The sequence below is a fragment of the Poromitra crassiceps genome (genome assembly GCF_964638095.1).
Source record: "Poromitra crassiceps genome assembly, chromosome: 29".
NCBI classification, from domain to species: domain Eukaryota; kingdom Metazoa; phylum Chordata; class Actinopteri; order Beryciformes; family Melamphaidae; genus Poromitra; species Poromitra crassiceps.
The window spans coordinates 17,464,672-17,479,076 of NC_139641.1; the positions used below are offsets into that span (position 1 = coordinate 17,464,672).

The following is a 14,405-nucleotide window of genomic DNA, read 5'->3' on the forward strand; positions in this document are numbered from 1 at the left end:
TTATCGGCAGGATAATCACCTTGACGACCGGCCATACTCCGAAACCGTTTCGAACATGGAGTGTCAAATGGTGTTCCAGCAGTGACCAAAGCGATCCGGCCCCACCCCACCTCTCTCTCGTTTCCTCTCTTTCATGCCTGCCTCGCATATGCATGCTCCCCAAACAAATTAATCTCACGGTAGTTAGCATGCGTGTAAACAACGCGACTCTATTGTCTGTACAAGTGAGAACACAAACACATGGGCTACCAAAATATATTCCCCTGCTGCATGTCATGAGATTGGCAAAAGTTTGGATAGACTGGATTGCTTCCTGCAGCAGCAATGCCTTTTTTACCCACACTGCTCGATAGACAGGTAGGACAGCCTCTGACTGGCAGGGGCTCAAAACTACGATATAACAACTTTTTATTCATTGGTCATTCATTGTGATATAAATTAGTGACATTTTCCCCCAAATCCTCATGGTTCTGTGCTGTTGGTATTTGGTAGCCTATCTGATGCCTGCAGTGCAGCGCATCAAATGAGCCGCGTCAATTAACGATAATGACGTGAGTCTTGCGCAGCAGCAGGATGATGTATTCGCGCAGATTTTCAGTCCTAAATATCAAACATGTTTGATATGATCGGGACGACCCCGATGAGGCTGTAAGCAGATCGATTGGATCTGCAAACGGCTCACACTACAAGATAATCGGTGCCGAACATCGGGCCCGACCAAGCTTGGCAAGCTGCCAGGCCAGATTTCTCCTCCGATTCTTGGGAGGGGTGAATCGGGCATAAATCGTCCCGACAATCCTGTAGTCTGAGCCAGCCTTAAGTGTCTGTATGCAGCGTATAGCGGTCACATCAATATACAGAGATAAGAAGTAGGAAGATAACTAAAGACAATCGCAAAGTTGCAAGTGCAATCAAATCGAGTAAATATATACAATATGTTCATGAGTGGTGAAGTGTTCTGTGGATGATAAATATGAATTTACGTTGGATTTACATGAGATTTACAGACTGAGTTAAATAAGAGTTACATTAGCTTATTCTAACTGGAATCACTATAGTGATAGGAGCTAGTGACCTGATTTCAATGTCCTAACTTTTCTAAATCAATCAGCTTAAATACACTAGCTTCAGCTGAATTAGAAACCAGGGAGAAACGCTTTTACGGCTGTGCTGCCAAAATACTAGCCTCTTATTGACAATATTAAGTCTTTTCATTTCCTCATGAGTGCAATGAGTGCCCTTCGCCTATTTTTTTCCACATCAACAAACTGCGAAACAGAAATGTGTAAATCAATCAGAGGGCCTCGAAAGCGCCCCGCACCCCTGAGAGGGCGAGCATCCAGGCTTTGAGGCATCGCTGGCAACATGAGAATAAACAAAATCATTTTGCAGCTTGTGACTGAATAAATAAGTAGCCAGCTGTCAAATGGGAGACAGCTGCTAGTGAGCCACAGCAGCCAAATTGGCCCTTCATGGCGTCTGAATGACATGAGTGGTGATAGGGCGTGGAAGGAAAACAGCCAGGATGATTGGCTGACTGTAAATATTTATTCTCTCCCGCTGATGTTGGGGGGGGTGTCCTGTACGAGAGTGTGTGCATGTAAACATGCGTGTGTGTGTGCGTGTGTGTGTGTGTGTGTGTGTGTGTGTGTGTGTGTGTGTGTGTGTGTGTGTGTGTGTGTGTGTGCATGTATGCAAACATGCGTGTGTGCGTGTGTTAAGGCATGAATGGGTAACTGCTCTCTAAAATAAGACTTGGAAGCTGAAGCAGGTTAACCTGACTCTGCCAGATGGGGGCAGTATTGTTTGGGTCAGGTGCCACAGACAAAAGTCACAGGTTGAAATCTAGCAGCTAGACAATAATTGCATTTACATTAATTATCCTCTATGCCGGTGGTTCTCAACATGGTGTCCGGGGGACTAACCAGGCATCCTTGAGGGGGTTCCGGTGGTCCCCCATAAGTTCACCATTATTTCATTTACAAGAAGTTAACGCAATTAGAGAACATAGCAGAATAACTGTTTTGATCATAGTTCCACTGTTACCTCTCTACAATACAGAGACATGGAATTTTGGACAAAATCATATTGTCAGATTTGGCTCTGAGAGACAAAATCTCATCAAAATGGGGGGTCTGTGTCCCTAATGTGGACTAACTTAGGGTCCTTGATAAGAAAAAGGTTGAGAGGCACTGCTCTATACATTACTGTATGTAGAACAAGAGAAATGCTACAAAATAACCTCAACAAAGCAGCACACTCAGCAACAGAGTGGCTATGTACGGTATATATATATATATATATATATATATACTGTATATATATACTGTATACATGCAGTGATTGATGAACAAATAAATGAGCTTGCTTGTTGACTTGCCTCTGAGCTTTTTCAATGAGTTGATAAATGATTCATGAAGAACGCTCTGTTTTACATTCACAAGACACACCAGATGCATTATTAGTTCATGTATGTATGTATGTTGTATCAAAGGCATGTCGTATCCCTCGTCAGACTCTGTTTACAGTGCCATGTTTCTTTACACTTCAAGCAGCGTGCCGAGCTTTACTCCTGAGAGTACACCAGGGCTCAAAAGACACTGGTAGGGTTTCTCCTCCATGCTTATTCCTGAGATTACACCAGGGCTCAAAATACACTGGTAGGGTTTCTCCTCCATGCTTATTCCTGAGACACCAGGTCTCAAAAGACACTGGTAGGGTTTCTCCTCCATGCTTATTCCTGAGATTACACCAGGGCTCAAAAGACACTGGTAGGGTTTCTCCTCCATGCTTATTCCTGAGATTACACCAGGTCTCAAAAGACACTGGTAGGGTTTCTCCTCCATGCTTATTCCTGAGATTACACCAGGTCTCAAAAGACACTGGTAGGGTTTCTCCTCCATGCTTATTCCTGAGATTACACCAGGGCTCAAAAGACACTGGTAGGGTTTCTCCTCCATGCTCACTCCCAGTTCAACGCTGATGTCTCAGATAGAGATCGAGTACATCAGTTAAGGACGCAGACAGACAGAGACAGATAGAGGCAGAGGAGCAGAGACAGCTCAGATGATGGATTTTGGCGCCAGCCAAAAAGGTTAGCCGGATACAGACAGCAATACCAGACCATGGTCAAGTGGGCACAGTGAACTGACAAACTGTTACAGACAGGGCGTTTCAGTTAACTGACAAACTGTTACAGACAGGGCGTTTCAGTGAACTGACAAACTGTTACAGACAGGGCGTTTTGGAGCCTGCAAGTATTCTGTTTGCTTTAGGCAGACAGGTGACATCACATGCATTCTGCCCAGCTGTCCTCACTAATTCTTCCTACTAGACTCTGGAGACGGATGTTATGGGATCGATGACATCACTGATGTCATGTCTATGACATCACTGATGATGCACTCATGATGCCCCATACGAGGAGTGACATCACGACGACAACAAACACCTGACTTCCGGGTGTCTCTGCAGGGTGTTAGGCGCAAATCCACCCGGTCCCTGTACATCATGTGAATACATGCACCCGAACTGGGAGCTGGAGCTGTTAGCTGTGAGCTAACGTTAGTTGTGTGGCAATAAAACACCACTGAACTAGCAGTTTGATATAACAACGGTCATGTTCGAGTCATGCTCTTTCCATAAAGCCCACCAGCTTTGATAGCTGTTGATATTTAAAATGATATTGTGGCTCTAAAATATAATTTTGTATCGTTGAGAGTGTCATGGTGGCGACTTCCACTCCTCACTCTGCTGCGCGTACTGCCCGGCATCAATTGACATCACCGATGACATCACTGATGACATCATCAAGCACATTCGGCAATTAATCAGCCCTAATTCACCCGAATTAACAAAATACGGCTCCGTTAGGTCACCCACAGGGGTGCTCTTCACATAAAATGACATAGCTGTGGCCGAACATGATTCTGTTCACAGACAGACAGACTCAACTTCCATTGTGACATCATCAGTGATGTCATAAATGCCCCTCATGCATTGTGACATCATCTGTGAATAACTAATGTGTACTTTGAAATCCAGCGCATGTAGCGCACGAGATTGCTAGTATAGGATATAGTGGCCACTTGGTCATTTCCTCATGCTGGTTTTGACATTCAAAAGAACATAAGCAAACATCAATTCAAAATCAGTGGTCACAGTAGTATCAATGCACTATAAGGTGCCTTGTGCTTTCTTGGCATTCATATCTAAAATATAGAGGCTATTTTTATAAAAGCAATCTACCAAGAATCCAGTAGACGAGTGAGAAATCTGTACCCTTTCCAATTTTTAGACGGCAGCCACTCTGCAATTAAGCTAAAATGTTAACCTGATAGAATGGTAACCTGATTAGTATCTAACAATCTTTAACTTCTATCCATTAGATACATTGTGTTCTACAGTAGAATCCCCCCTCAAAGTTCTCCCAGCTTTAGCAGGAGTGAAAGATTGGTGGGCGAGCTTAGCTTCACACTTTTGAATCCATTTAAGCGGCTTCGCTGTAGCAGAAGACTATTTAATCATACAGAAAGGTATTTTAGATGATTTATTACCCTATTTTGACACAGGTCTCATACCCAAATACATAACTATACTCATATCCACTCTCTCACTCTCACACACACACACACACACACACACACGCACACACACACACACACACACACACACACACACACACACACACACACGCACCAGCACAACACAAAGACAGTAAGACCAAAAGATTCAAAGATCTATCAATCTACAGTATACCACACACACACACACACACACACACACACACACACACACACACACACACACACACACACACACACACACACACACACACACACACACTGCAGTGCAGTAGACAGATCAGGCAGGCTGTGAAAGCGAGGTATTACACAGTTTGTGCTTCCTCAGCACAAATCTCTCTGGGATATTCCACCGGGTATTACATCTTGTGCTGGTGATGAAATCAAGATGAGAAAATATCATTTAAATCCCCTCACCATCAGAGAGCTGGAGTGTTTGTGTACTAAACCATCATACAGCTGGAGTGTTTGTGTACTAAACCATCAGAGAGCTGGAGTGTTTGTGTACTAAACCATCAGAGAGCTGGAGTGTTTGTGTACTAAACCATCAGAGAGCTGGAGTGTTTGTGTACTAAACCATCATACAGCTGGAGTGTTTGTGTACTAAACCATCATACAGCTGGAGTGTTTGTGTACTAAACCATCAGAGAGCTGGAGTGTTTGTGTACTAAACCATCATACAGCTGGAGTGTTTGTGTACTAAACCATCAGAGAGCTGGAGTGTTTGTGTACTAAACCATCAGAGAGCTGGAGTGTTTGTGTACTAAACCATCAGAGAGCTGGAGTGTTTGTGTACTAAACCATCATACAGCTGGAGTGTTTGTGTACTAAACCATCATACAGCTGGAGTGTTTGTGTACTAAACCATCATACAGCTGGAGTGTTTGTGTACTAAACCATCAGAGAGCTGGAGTGTTTGTGTACTAAACCATCAGAGAGCTGGAGTGTTTGTGTACTAAACCATCAGAGAGCTGGAGTGTTTGTGTACTAAACCATCAGAGAGCTGGAGTGTTTGTGTACTAAACCATCAGAGAGCTGGAGTGTTTGTGTACTAAACCATCATACAGCTGGAGTGTTTGTGTACTAAACCATCATACAGCTGGAGTGTTTGTGTACTAAACCATCATACAGCTGGAGTGTTTGTGTACTAAACCATCAGAGAGCTGGAGTGTTTGTGTACTAAACCATCATACAGCTGGAGTGTTTGTGTACTAAACCATCATACAGCTGGAGTGTTTGTGTACTAAACCATCATACAGCTGGAGTGTTTGTGTACTAAACCATCATACAGCTGGAGTGTTTGTGTACTAAACCATCAGAGAGCTGGAGTGTTTGTGTACTAAACCATCATACAGCTGGAGTGTTTGTGTACTAAACCATCATACAGCTGGAGTGTTTGTGTACTAAACCATCAGAGAGCTGGAGTGTTTGTGTACTAAACCATCAGAGAGCTGGAGTGTTTGTGTACTAAACCATCAGAGAGCTGGAGTGTTTGTGTACTAAACCATCATACAGCTGGAGTGTTTGTGTACTAAACCATCATACAGCTGGAGTGTTTGTGTACTAAACCATCATACAGCTGGAGTGTTTGTGTACTAAACCATCATACAGCTGGAGTGTTTGTGTACTAAACCATCAGAGAGCTGGAGTGTTTGTGTACTAAACCATCATACAGCTGGAGTGTTTGTGTACTAAACCATCATACAGCTGGAGTGTTTGTGTACTAAACCATCAGAGAGCTGGAGTGTTTGTGTACTAAACCATCAGAGAGCTGGAGTGTTTGTGTACTAAACCATCAGAGAGCTGGAGTGTTTGTGTACTAAACCATCATACAGCTGTGTGAGTGTTTGTGTACTAAACCATCATACAGCTGGAGTGTTTGTGTACTAAACCATCATACAGCTGGAGTGTTTGTGTACTAAACCATCATACAGCTGGAGTGTTTGTGTACTAAACCATCAGAGAGCTGGAGTGTTTGTGTACTAAACCATCAGAGAGCTGGAGTGTTTGTGTACTAAACCATCAGAGAGCTGGAGTGTTTGTGTACTAAACCATCAGAGAGCTGGAGTGTTTGTGTACTAAACCATCATACAGCTGGAGTGTTTGTGTACTAAACCATCAGAGAGCTGGAGTGTTTGTGTACTAAACCATCAGAGAGCTGGAGTGTTTGTGTACTAAACCATCAGAGAGCTGGAGTGTTTGTGTACTAAACCATCAGAGAGCTGGAGTGTTTGTGTACTAAACCATCAGAGAGCTGGAGTGTTTGTGTACTAAACCATCAGAGAGCTGGAGTGTTTGTGTACTAAACCATCAGAGAGCTGGAGTGTTTGTGTACTAAACCATCAGAGAGCTGGAGTGTTTGTGTACTAAACCATCAGAGAGCTGGAGTGTTTGTGTACTAAACCATCATACAGCTGGAGTGTTTGTGTACTAAACCATCATACAGCTGGAGTGTTTGTGTACTAAACCATCAGAGAGCTGGAGTGTTTGTGTACTAAACCATCATACAGCTGGAGTGTTTGTGTACTAAACCATCATACAGCTGGAGTGTTTGTGTACTAAACCATCAGAGAGCTGGAGTGTTTGTGTACTAAACCATCAGAGAGCTGGAGTGTTTGTGTACTAAACCATCATACAGCTGGAGTGTTTGTGTACTAAACCATCATACAGCTGGAGTGTTTGTGTACTAAACCATCATACAGCTGGAGTGTTTGTGTACTAAACCATCAGAGAGCTGGAGTGTTTGTGTACTAAACCATCAGAGAGCTGGAGTGTTTGTGTACTAAACCATCATACAGCTGGAGTGTTTGTGTACTAAACCATCAGAGAGCTGGAGTGTTTGTGTACTAAACTATCAGAGAGCTGGAGTGTTTGTGTACTAAACCATCAGAGAGCTGGAGTGTTTGTGTACTAAACCATCATACAGCTGGAGTGTTTGTGTACTAAACCATCAGAGAGCTGGAGTGTTTGTGTACTAAACCATCAGAGAGCTGGAGTGTTTGTGTACTAAACCATCAGAGAGCTGGAGTGTTTGTGTACTAAACCATCAGAGAGCTGGAGTGTTTGTGTACTAAACCATCAGAGAGCTGGAGTGTTTGTGTACTAAACCATCATACAGCTGGAGTGTTTGTGTACTAAACCATCATACAGCTGGAGTGTTTGTGTACTAAACCATCAGAGAGCTGGAGTGTTTGTGTACTAAACCATCATACAGCTGGAGTGTTTGTGTACTAAACCATCAGAGAGCTGGAGTGTTTGTGTACTAAACCATCATACAGCTGGAGTGTTTGTGTACTAAACCATCAGAGAGCTGGAGTGTTTGTGTACTAAACCATCAGAGAGCTGGAGTGTTTGTGTACTAAACCATCATACAGCTGGAGTGTTTGTGTACTAAACCATCAGAGAGCTGGAGTGTTTGTGTACTAAACCATCATACAGCTGGAGTGTTTGTGTACTAAACCATCATACAGCTGGAGTGTTTGTGTACTAAACCATCAGAGAGCTGGAGTGTTTGTGTACTAAACCATCATACAGCTGGAGTGTTTGTGTACTAAACCATCAGAGAGCTGGAGTGTTTGTGTACTAAACCATCAGAGAGCTGGAGTGTTTGTGTACTAAACCATCATACAGCTGGAGTGTTTGTGTACTAAACCATCAGAGAGCTGGAGTGTTTGTGTACTAAACCATCATACAGCTGGAGTGTTTGTGTACTAAACCATCAGAGAGCTGGAGTGTTTGTGTACTAAACCATCAGAGAGCTGGAGTGTTTGTGTACTAAACCATCAGAGAGCTGGAGTGTTTGTGTACTAAACCATCATACAGCTGGAGTGTTTGTGTACTAAACCATCAGAGAGCTGGAGTGTTTGTGTACTAAACCATCAGAGAGCTGGAGTGTTTGTGTACTAAACCATCATACAGCTGGAGTGTTTGTGTACTAAACCATCAGAGAGCTGGAGTGTTTGTGTACTAAACCATCAGAGAGCTGGAGTGTTTGTGTACTAAACCATCATACAGCTGGAGTGTTTGTGTACTAAACCATCATACAGCTGGAGTGTTTGTGTACTAAACCATCAGAGAGCTGGAGTGTTTGTGTACTAAACCATCAGAGAGCTGGAGTGTTTGTGTACTAAACCATCAGAGAGCTGGAGTGTTTGTGTACTAAACCATCATACAGCTGGAGTGTTTGTGTACTAAACCATCATACAGCTGGAGTGTTTGTGTACTAAACCATCAGAGAGCTGGAGTGTTTGTGTACTAAACCATCATACAGCTGGAGTGTTTGTGTACTAAACCATCATACAGCTGGAGTGTTTGTGTACTAAACCATCAGAGAGCTGGAGTGTTTGTGTACTAAACCATCAGAGAGCTGGAGTGTTTGTGTACTAAACCATCATACAGCTGGAGTGTTTGTGTACTAAACCATCAGAGAGCTGGAGTGTTTGTGTACTAAACCATCATACAGCTGGAGTGTTTGTGTACTAAACCATCAGAGAGCTGGAGTGTTTGTGTACTAAACCATCAGAGAGCTGAGCCCTGTACTACGAAACTAGTTTAACAGATCCGCGATAAGTCCCTTTGATCTGGTTTGACTGAACAGGATCAAAGCTATCTAGTTAACTGATACTACGACGCTGGTTTTTTACTAGGTAAGTGGACCTGGGATCTGCCTGTGCACGCGCACGTTTTTCGCTCGTGCACAGGCGCGCGTCCACGCGAAAGAGGTGCGCCAGCCAATCACATTATGAACAGCTGAGTTTATCCACGCCCACACCCATTTCCACACCCATTTCCTCGTTCAATGAAGCGCAGTGCATGATCAGAGTTTTAGCGGATATTTAATGTATCCGCGATTTAATGTCAGAATGAAAATCCGCGTTGGATAGTCTGCTGAAGGGCTGTCTAAAGCAGCAGCTTGTACTCACATCAGTCATTTGATTTACTTTGATCAGCGATTGATACAGCTGCATTGATACAGGCAGCAGCAACAAATCTAAATGTGTAATCTCAGTCTATACATTTCCACAATCTGTAAGCCTATTTAGACCATAGATTTAGAAACGCATGCTCAATGAATAATGATCTCTATCACTCATGTGTGTGGTTGCACTGATCGAATAATTCATATATAAAATAGCCTAGTATAAAGCCTAATAGCCTACTATAAAAGAGAAAACTGCTGAACTGAATTGAGACGTATAGGCTTTTCTGGCATGTAGGAGAATATCACCCTCACTCCATTTGAGGGTCCATTCATGATATGCGCCGCGGTGATTAATAGTGATCATATTTCTCCACGCATCGTTGAGCTGTTAAGACATAAAGTGGTAAGTAGGCTTAATTTAATTATGTAGCCTACAGAGCCACAAATGTTTTTCTTGTTATATTCTCAGTTGACTGCAATCTATTTTTCATATGGCGATCTTATATGAACGGTGAGTGACTCCAGAGAGCCGATTATATGGGTCTGTCATGGATTTTGATCTTATCCTCTGAAGCTAACCTGGTCGCGACCAGGTTAGCTTTGCAGCGTCAGTTGCCATGGTGATTGAAAGTTAACTTGCTTTGTAGTACGGCTAAACCAGGTTTAAACTCAAACTTACTCGGATAAGGCATTAAACTAGCTTCGTAGTACAGGGCTCTGGAGTGTTTGTGTACTAAACCATCAGAGAGCTGGAGTGTTTGTGTACTAAACCATCAGAGAGCTGGATTGTTTGTGTACTAAACCATCAGAGAGCTGGAGTGTTTGTGTACTAAACCATCAGAGAGCTGGAGTGTTTGTGTACTAAACCATCATACAGCTGGAGTGTTTGTGTACTAAACCATCAGAGAGCTGGAGTGTTTGTGTATTAAACCATCAGAGAGCTGGAGTGTTTGTGTACTAAACCATCATACAGCTGGAGTGTTTGTGTACTAAACCATCATACAGCTGGAGTGTTTGTGTACTAAACCATCAGAGAGCTGGAGTGTTTGTGTACTAAACCATCAGAGAGCTGGAGTGTTTGTGTACTAAACCATCATACAGCTGGAGTGTTTGTGTACTAAACCATCATACAGCTGGAGTGTTTGTGTACTAAACCATCAGAGAGCTGGAGTGTTTGTGTACTAAACCATCATACAGCTGGAGTGTTTGTGTACTAAACCATCAGAGAGCTGGAGTGTTTGTGTACTAAACCATCAGAGAGCTGGAGTGTTTGTGTACTAAACCATCAGAGAGCTGGAGTGTTTGTGTACTAAACCATCAGAGAGCTGGAGTGTTTGTGTACTAAACCATCATACAGCTGGAGTGTTTGTGTACTAAACCATCATACAGCTGGAGTGTTTGTGTACTAAACCATCATACAGCTGGAGTGTTTGTGTACTAAACCATCATACAGCTGGAGTGTTTGTGTACTAAACCATCATACAGCTGGAGTGTTTGTGTACTAAACCATCAGAGAGCTGGAGTGTTTGTGTACTAAACCATCATACAGCTGGAGTGTTTGTGTACTAAACCATCAGAGAGCTGGAGTGTTTGTGTACTAAACCATCAGAGAGCTGGAGTGTTTGTGTACTAAACCATCATACAGCTGGAGTGTTTGTGTACTAAACCATCATACAGCTGGAGTGTTTGTGTACTAAACCATCAGAGAGCTGGAGTGTTTGTGTACTAAACCATCAGAGAGCTGGAGTGTTTGTGTACTAAACCATCATACAGCTGGAGTGTTTGTGTACTAAACCATCAGAGAGCTGGAGTGTTTGTGTACTAAACCATCAGAGAGCTGGAGTGTTTGTGTACTAAACCATCATACAGCTGGAGTGTTTGTGTACTAAACCATCATACAGCTGGAGTGTTTGTGTACTAAACCATCATACAGCTGGAGTGTTTGTGTACTAAACCATCATACAGCTGGAGTGTTTGTGTACTAAACCATCAGAGAGCTGGAGTGTTTGTGTACTAAACCATCATACAGCTGGAGTGTTTGTGTACTAAACCATCATACAGCTGGAGTGTTTGTGTACTAAACCATCAGAGAGCTGGAGTGTTTGTGTACTAAACCATCAGAGAGCTGGAGTGTTTGTGTACTAAACCATCATACAGCTGGAGTGTTTGTGTACTAAACCATCATACAGCTGGAGTGTTTGTGTACTAAACCCTCAGAGAGCTGGAGTGTTTGTGTACTAAACCATCATACAGCTGGAGTGTTTGTGTACTAAACCATCATACAGCTGGAGTGTTTGTGTACTAAACCATCATACAGCTGGAGTGTTTGTGTACTAAACCATCATACAGCTGGAGTGTTTGTGTACTAAACCATCAGAGAGCTGGAGTGTTTGTGTACTAAACCATCATACAGCTGGAGTGTTTGTGTACTAAACCATCATACAGCTGGAGTGTTTGTGTACTAAACCATCATACAGCTGGAGTGTTTGTGTACTAAACCATCATACAGCTGGAGTGTTTGTGTACTAAACCATCATACAGCTGGAGTGTTTGTGTACTAAACCATCAGAGAGCTGGAGTGTTTGTGTACTAAACCATCAGAGAGCTGGAGTGTTTGTGTACTAAACCATCAGAGAGCTGGAGTGTTTGTGTACTAAACCATCAGAGAGCTGGAGTGTTTGTGTAATAAGGATGAATGAAGGAGACACATCACACATTGGGGACTCTGTCAAATGGCCGGACACGTCAAAATATCGAATCAAATGACAATATTTTGAATATAAAGTCAAGAGCATCTTGTTATTTCTTGTTTTTAGTTCCCCACGATGAAACGTGAGGCATTGGAATACGCTGCAATCTAGAAAAGCTTGGTTTGGCCGTTGCTCGACGGTTCAGACAGAATGACGGTAATCATGGTCAACACTGCGCTCTGACACTGACTGGAAATGGCAGGTTGATTGAGGCATGAGCTGCAATCTACAGGGAGGTCAAAGGTTATGGAAGAGATGAGAGAGAGAGACAGAGAGAGAGAGAGAGAGAGAGAGAGAGATAGAGAGAGAGAGAGAGAGAGAGACACGCCATGAGGGGTAGAGAAAGACAGAGAGAAATATATATATAAAGATAGATAGAAGGTGAACGAGGCAGTGGTGGAGAGTGAGGTACAGCCACTCACGGATACAGGTGGGCTGGCTGCCGGTCCAGGTGAGTTCAAGCAAACACAGCCTGGTGGTGGAGCCCTGCAGCAGGTGGCCCTGTTGGCACTGGAAGTCCACTCTGCTGCCCACCTGTTCATAAAGAGATACCACACACACACACACAAGAGAGAGACCTGTTTATAAAGAGATACCACACACACACAAGAGAGATCTGTTGATAAAGAACATTCCTAGAGGCGATGGCCTATGTTCCAGAGTGATACGCAGGTATCGGTAAGTGAGTATGCAGAGTTGAATGATTTAGAGCTTAAAAAACAAACAAACAAACAAACGTGAAAAAAGCCAGCATCCAAATTCCAGGATTTTGTCATCCACTAGTGTTAAACCGGCGGTGAAGTTGTTTACCAATGCATTACGCCTACACCATTACAATCAGTGGTCCAAATAATATGCTTTTGCTGTCATTTGGGACAAATTGGGGGAATTTCATATCAGATATTCGACTCAATGTTTTGAGGAAAATGTTTGCACTTAACGGGTAAGTGCCACTTTCAATGCAACAGGGAGGAGAGCAAATGAAATCTACCCAGTGGAAGCAGCTCAAGGGAGCTATGGAGTATGATGCACCAACGGTTATAATAGCAATTTATATGACTATGATGCATTCCATCATTACTGCTTTTACACACAGTATACATAATGCAGTATATATATTACTGACACCCATGTTTTTAGACACACATCCTGTAACTGACAGATGATGATGATAATAATCATCATCATAATCATCATTATTTATAGAGCACTTTCTTTTTTCTTTACAAATTATAATAAAAATTAAATTAGATCTTTGTAATGATTTAGGCTGACGACAACCTTAAACCACTAAGATGTGGCTGAACAGAGATAGCTGGCTTAATTAGCCACTGGTCTGCCTGAAAAGGAGATGATTATCCAGCGCATTTTGTTCTCCTTCAGCTTTCCAGATTCTTTCACTGAGTGGGTTTTTTACCTATCCACTCCATGAGATGCAAAATATAAACTATAAACTATAAAATATAAAATATAAACTATACACCAGAGAACCAAACCCAACTGGTCTTAAAGTGATTTTCTCATGATACCTCCATCCAGGTTTGCAGGATGTGTTGCTCTCTAATGGGCCAAAGGGAAATTCAAACCGTTGGACGCAGCACTTTTTTCCTTTTTCAACAAAATAACACCCACGTTGCAATGACACCTGCCTACATCCAATTTGATGATGATGATTTGAAACGTGTATATTGCTGTATTAGGTGTTGCTTTAACTAGCATGGGCTAGTTAGCAGTAGGAAGTTCAAATACTCTGATGGCTTTGATCGCTCAGATTCATGAACTGAACGTGGGAAAAAACACTCATGTCAACAACCCTGTGAAATAGGGTATGTGGAGATGAACATATGTGTGAAATGTGTCAAAACAAGCAATAAAGATAGCAGGGTCGTTACCGATGTTGGCAGTCCAAGGTAATGACAATCCACTTTATCAGCAACATTCACACTAAATCAATCATCTGTATGAATGAAAATCAAGCAATTTAAAAATGATTTGGGATAAGTACATGAAGACTTTCTTCCACTTCTTCTGATATGACACAAACGTAGCAGAAGAGTGGCAGCTGGCAGAATAAACAAGGAACCACTAAAAAAGGATTAAATTGACTATTTAGAATTGAAATTGTGGGATAATTGTTCAAAAACAACTATT

At 42.5% G+C, this 14,405-nt stretch overlaps 1 protein-coding gene across 1 annotated transcript in view; it reads right to left on the reverse strand.

The window, feature by feature from the left end:
• LOC310800114 (CUB and sushi domain-containing protein 3-like) overlaps positions 1-14,405 on the reverse strand; it is a gene marked incomplete at both ends in the record, with an annotated part of 662,783 nt that overhangs the window by 21,956 nt on the left and 626,422 nt on the right. Inside the window, one exon of the mRNA XM_083662685.1 lies at positions 12,677-12,788. Within this exon, the coding sequence (XP_083518811.1) occupies positions 12,677-12,788 (112 nt within the window). The remainder of the gene's footprint in view (positions 1-12,676; positions 12,789-14,405) is intronic.